Source organism: Triticum dicoccoides, chromosome 4A (assembly GCF_002162155.2).
Source record: "Triticum dicoccoides isolate Atlit2015 ecotype Zavitan chromosome 4A, WEW_v2.0, whole genome shotgun sequence".
Classification (NCBI taxonomy): domain Eukaryota; kingdom Viridiplantae; phylum Streptophyta; class Magnoliopsida; order Poales; family Poaceae; genus Triticum; species Triticum dicoccoides.
In genome coordinates this window covers 678763165-678769648 of record NC_041386.1, presented here as the reverse complement: position 1 = coordinate 678769648, position 6484 = coordinate 678763165, and the positions used below count along the sequence as shown (strand labels likewise).

General features: G+C 43.7%; 1 protein-coding gene across 1 annotated transcript; it reads right to left on the bottom strand.

Moving 5' to 3' along the window:
* Nucleotides 1-1806: 1806 nt before the first annotated feature.
* Nucleotides 1807-2349, bottom strand: LOC119284066 (uncharacterized protein At4g22758-like). Its single transcript, XM_037563355.1, has 2 exons — nucleotides 2052-2349; nucleotides 1807-1931 (listed from the first exon to the last, which is right to left on the bottom strand). The coding sequence occupies exons 1-2, from the start codon at nucleotides 2347-2349 to the stop codon at nucleotides 1807-1809; spliced, it is 423 nt and encodes a 140-aa protein (XP_037419252.1).
* Nucleotides 2350-6484: the final 4135 nt, after the last annotated feature.

Here is a 6484-nt window from a genome sequence, read left to right as displayed (position 1 = left end):
TACTTATATAGCAAAGGCTTTGGTCCCGGTTGGAGCCACAAACCGGGACCAATGTCCCTCTTTTGTCCCGGTTTGAGCCACCAACCGAGACCAAAGGCCTCTTTTCGGCAACCCAAAGGGCGGGAAACGAAGACCTTTGGTCCCGGAAGGTGGCTCCAACTGGGACAAAAGAGGGGCATTGGTCCCGGTTGGTGCCACCAACTGGTACCAAAGAGTGGCATTGGTACCGGTTGTTGCCACAAACCGGGACCAATGGACCTGTCTAATTTTTTATTTTCTGCAGTTGTTTTTTAGCTGATTCTTTCTGCAGCTGTTTTTTTAGTCCCACCTCGCCAAGCGAGAGGCACTCGCAGCTTTTTATAAGCCCTGGGTGTAGAGACGATGAAGAAGAGGCTCAATGCTCACCTGCACGTTGGTTAGCTTCAAGCCTTGAGGAATAGGGTAGACTGCACAGAGCTATGTGCAGTGCAGTTGACACTATTCCGAAAGGCTTGAAGCAAATTAACGAGCATTGCGTCTCTTTTTTATTTTTAATGACTTATTACAACTCAGAAATAAAAAGAAAAAAATAAATATAGCAGAAAAGAAAAAACAACTATATAAAAAACTACTCATAAATAAATAGAAGCAAAAAAAGTTGTGATTAACTTTACTAAAAAAATGAGCATAGATGCTTATTTTAATGACTTATTACAATTCAGAAATAAATATAAGAAAAAATAGTTGTGATTAACTTTACTAAAAAATGAGCATAGATGCTTATTTTTAATGACTTATTACAACTCAGAAATAAAAAGAAAAAAAATAAATATAGCAGAAAAGAAAAAAAATATATAAAAAACTACTCAGAAATAAATAGAAGTAAAAATAGTTGTGATTAACTTTACTAAAAAAATGAGCATATATTTTTAATGACTTATTACAATTCAGAAATAAATAGAAGAAAAATAGTTGTGATTAACTTTACTAAGAAATGAGCATAGATGCTTATTTTTAGTGACTTATTACAACTCAGAAATAAAAAGAAAAAAATAAATATAGCAGAAAAGAAAAAAAAACTACTCAGAAATGAGCATAGATGCGCTTATAGAGAAAATTCAACCTAAATTCATAATAAATTTCTACTAACTTCAGAGAAATTCAGTATAAATTTAGGTTAAATTCCCTGTATAAGGGCATCTATTTTCATTTTGAGAGGAGCTCAACAAGGCAGAGATGGAGGGGCTTATAAACCGGTCTGATTTCCCTTCGGTTGGCGAGGTGGGACTAAACTCTGACCGCAACGAGGACCAACCCTTTAGTCCCGGTTGGTGGCATGAACCGGGACTAAAGGGCAGTCTTTGGTCCCGGTTCATGCCACCAACCAGGACCAATGGTGGTGGGCCAGGAGCTAGGACCATTGGTCCCGATTCGTTCCTCCAACCGGGACCAAAGGTCCAGACGAACCGGGACCAATGGCCCACGTGGCCCGGCCGGCCCCCGGGGCTCACGAACCGGGTCCAATGCCCTCATTGGTCCCGGTTCTGGTTTGAACCGGGACTAATGGACTGGACCGGCCTGGACCATTGGCCCCTTTTCTACTAGTGCATACATTTCTATAGGTTATGCATAACTCAAGTTGTCTTAATTAGTACAGGCCATCACCTGTACGTATATGTACCTTGTCTTTGCCAAACAGTACCTAACCTAACACTACGTGCTGATCCAGAGGATCGGACGTTAGTTACACTGTACACAACCATACATGGGTCGAGACGTCGGGTTCTAACTTCTCACCACCATTTTTACAGCACTACTCTCTGTCTTTCAGACATCAAGACATGGCTGTACGGAGTGAAGAAGCAGATTATCTGAACTCTGGGTCTTCCTGTTGGAGCAGAGGAAGAAGTTGCGAGAGCCCAGGTCCAGCACCTTGGCCTCCGGGTCAAGAGTTGCACGCATGACCAACACAGTATCTCATCGTCAGCGATCGATGCAGCTCGAAGTTGGACTGGGGAACTAATCAATTGCTCAATGGAATACATCACATACGGCTTGTTACGTATACCTACCATCGAGTGCGTACCTGGAGAGGTGCAGCTCGAACCGCGCGGCCTCGTCGGTGGCGCCCTCATCGGCCGGGAGCGGCCGCCTGCGCCCCTCGGCGGCATAGGCGTCGACGGTGGCACGCGCCAGGTCGACCACGGTGGTGTCGGCGCCCAGCAGCACATGCACCGGCCACAAGCTCCGCTCCATCGTCACGTTCACCAGCAGCCGCGTCAGCCGCAGCGCCGGCCTCTCGGATAGGGCCGCCACCGGGTGGCATAGCAGCGCCTCTACCGCGGCTGGCACGTGCACTGAGCTCCTCATGGCCGGCCGGGATGGAGAGAAAAATCAATCAAGAATTCAAGATCGATATCGACGGTACGTATGTACGTGGCTTCTAAAGGCGCGATAGTGGACCGTTGTCTGACTGATGTTTGCTCTGACACTGAGTCCGGCAACCAATATATATGTAGAGGCTTTGCGTGTGTGCTGGGTGGTGATGGTTAGCAAATTTGATATGATATTGATTGCGTTCGCAGGTGGAAGACGACGATTGAATCGGTGGAGGGAGCGAAGATGTACGTACGAACAATACGAGGCCACGCGGCGAGGAGGAGGCCGGATGACGGCATGCATGCACGACGGCGCCGATGGAGCTCAGCCGGGGGAGGAGGTACGCGGTGATGGGTGGTTGTTACGTGCTACGGTCGGGGGCACAGCGGCCGGGGCAACGAATATACGTCCAGGTCTTCCTGAAGACTCGAACTGAATCCACTACGGAAACGGTTCATGATCGATCGCCTATAATAACTAAAAAATGGGCAGGCGGGCTACCATGTCTCGGACTTCAATTCAACTTTCACTTCTGGGCGGGTTGTTTTGGTATCTTGTAAGACTTCTCTTATTTTCATTGAAAACTCTGTGGGAATGCAGATGCACGGTTATAGAAGAACTGCACTACTGGTTTAATTTGAACGTTGGAGCTATCTTCGTGCACGGCCAGCTGTGATAAGTTGTCCAAACAGAATCTATCTATCTATTATATTACATTATTAAAGCCATAAAAAACGAACGGTAAAGATCCAACATCATAATGTTACGATATATCAACGGTAGCGATTAACAGATCTACACTAGGAAAGGCACGTGGTACATGAATCTTAGTACGTACTTCCTCCGTCCGAAAAATACTTGTCATGAAAATAGATAAAAAGAGATGTATATAAAACTAAAATACATCTAGATACATGTTCTTTTATCCATTTTGATGACAAATATTTTTGGACGAAGGGAGTAACACGCAGGAAGAGTCCACAGAAAGTTCAAAAGGAAAGAAAGGAGTCCATGCAGAATCCTATTCCTCGATCTAGGCAAGGCGGGCGGGGTGGCACATGGACATCTTTCTTTTTCATGACGAGGTGGCACATGGACCTTGCGCACGTGCACACACAAACGTTCATGCATGCACAAACGTATTTGAGTTGGACTCTAATTAGCACTTGCTTTCTTTCACTAATTAGTAGACGTACGTAACAGTACAGACTTTTGAGTGAACCAGAAATCTTCACTGTGCACGGGTGAAAGCAGTTACGTCTTCGCTTTGCATCGATTCATTTGCAGAAGGCAATGCATAATAAATCTCAAAAATAAAACAGTGCTCCCAAATACTTTTAAAAACATTTTTGTAGCATCTTTTTTTTTTGGACAAACCATCACAAATGTTCCTTTTCAATAAATTTGCAATTAGGTGAAACACTGAAGAATGTTTTGTTGAAAAAAATCAGCTTTTCAAATTTTACTAACAATTTTTTTACTGTTCACCTGGGTGCATCTAAACCCGGGAGCCAAAAATCCATGTATGTACATACATGTAAAAGCAAAAATAATTACATCAACCTATTTTAAGTATAATGTTCATATTCATAACATAACTAGAGGAAAATCTCTTCTAATAAAACATATAAGCGTAAAAGAATTGAACAAGCTCCTGGATTTGAACATATTTGCTCAAATGCGAAGGAGACGTACATGCAGCACCTAGCTTTGCTTACAGCATCCCGTTGGTGGATGCATGAGGAAAAAGATTTTGGCACTCTCAAGGGCTTGGACGTATTTTCCATAAGGGTGTCTCCATGGGACCTTTTTTTGGGGGAAGTGTTTCTATGGGTCTTTAACATATGACCTTTGGGCTTACCTAAAAAAATGGTGGATGTCCAATGTGTTTGACGGAAAACCTTAATTAGTGAATGGCAGAACAACACAAGTGCTATAAGATTCGCTCATGTGGGCAGATTGATGGTCACCAATATAAGGCATAGTGGTTTATGCGAATTAGATTTTTATATTAAATTTGAAAACCTATAATAATATAGAACTCTTATTAGTTGGATATAAATAATAAATTCAATAAACTGCAATGTCATATCTCTATTATACATATATTATTACAACCAAGAAACAAACAAGCCACATGGTGTATCTACATAGGCTGGAAATATCCACACAGCTAATCCTTAATTTTAATGGACAAATTAGAGATTTGTGCATTAGATAGAACAATTATAGGCACGTAGGAGCAATCTACGTATATAGGTTATGTATGAGTTGCTACCTGCCCGGACTGAAAGTAAAAGGGAATATGAGTCCAATACCAATACATGTGAGCTGCTCGGAACGGAAAGAAAAAAAATAACACATGCATGGTATATATACGCAAATAGATTGCTCATCATACTTATACGTGCAAGATTCTTCAAATTTGTAACAGTAGGTTGTTTGGAAATATTACATATCAATAGACAAAAAAATATACGGGTGAAGTGACAAAAAATACATATCATTAGATGGACTAGACACTATAGTTAGGGCACCCCTTCTATCCCAGCATGTGGCTACGAGTTATTACAAACAAAGTGAAACATTAAAGTTGTTTGTCAATGCGAAGCACACGACATAAATGAAAAGGTTAAATAAAATCTTCTTATGGCGTAGGTGGTGCATAACTACAATTGTGGCCATACTTATATGCAAACAAGAGAATGCAGAAATATTATGTGTTTACATGGAGAATATTTGGTCATTTTAAATGGAAAATGTTCATAATAAGATCTTGATGTGCAAATAAATGGACACACCCCATATACGTTAATAGAAAAATATATCCAACACAATAGGTGCTAAGAGACAAGTCATACTGATTTTTCTTAATAAAGATCTTACAAGAGATATCGTTTTGCCATCTTAAATGGGCTTATTATGCATTGAATTCCTTTGAAATGCAACAATTCATAATTTATAACTTATACTAAATGCATATTTAAGATGGCAAATGAATTATAAAAACATGACAAATCTAGCCGCGCAAATGCGCGGGTTACTCCGCTATTTATATAGTACAAAGCAACATCATAACAGTGTACACGGCTGAACGATATAATATGGGAGAAGCCCCCTTACAAAGCAGATCAAATGACGAACAAGAAATCAGAACAAGCCTAAAACCTAGATGAAGTTCGACCAAGGACACCTGAGCAACATGACAACGCCGCCAATAGAGTGCAGAGATGATGCGACGCCGCTGCCGAGTCCATGCAGACTAGAGTTTTCGCCCGAAGCCCTGGCACAAGGGCGACATCCATGATGACATCTTCAAGAAGCATGCGGCACTAGAAACGCAAAGCTTTCGCTCAACACTCGCCACCACCACTAGAGGGATCCCGGTTAACACCACAATTAGGGTCAGCTCATCCACACCACTACACCTCTTCCCGCCACACGTCCAAGAAATGTAGTCACTACCGCTACCATGGGGCCTGCCGAAAAGCCAATCATGGAGCATGCCATCTAGGACCACCGTCCCGACATCCAAGTCGCAAGGCACCACCAACCATCCACGTCACGACCACACAACCACGGTAGCAGAAGTGAAAGACGTCATCTTTCACCACTTGCCCCGCATCAGTCACTGGGTCTAGGTCGGCCCCACCACAGTAGGGAGCACCCACACCCGTAGCCCCAGCCTGTCCCGGTGCACCAGGAGGGATACAACCCAGAGACTAGCGACGGCCTCCACCAAGCACACTTGAGCGCCGTCATATCCATGGCACTCGGCGCCGACCTGATCGATGACACGCTAAGGCCCCTGTCGTGAAACTCAGACCGACGCCGCGAATAGGGAGCAAGCAAGTGGGTCATAGCGCGAAGGCTTGCGGCGATGCCGACCAAGTTAGCCCGCAATGTCTGCAGACTGCTAGAGATCGTCCACCACCACAGACCATGAACCTCGCCTCCACCTGTACACTAACTCCATAACGTGTGGATGCCACCCCAAACAACCTCGGGTCTCCACTCGACATTGCCGGAGATGGCCAGGGGCCAATGGTGTCGCCGACAAACTACAAGTGAACACTACCGGGAGGGCAAAGACTGCCCCATTAAATCTGACCGTTCAAATCGAGAG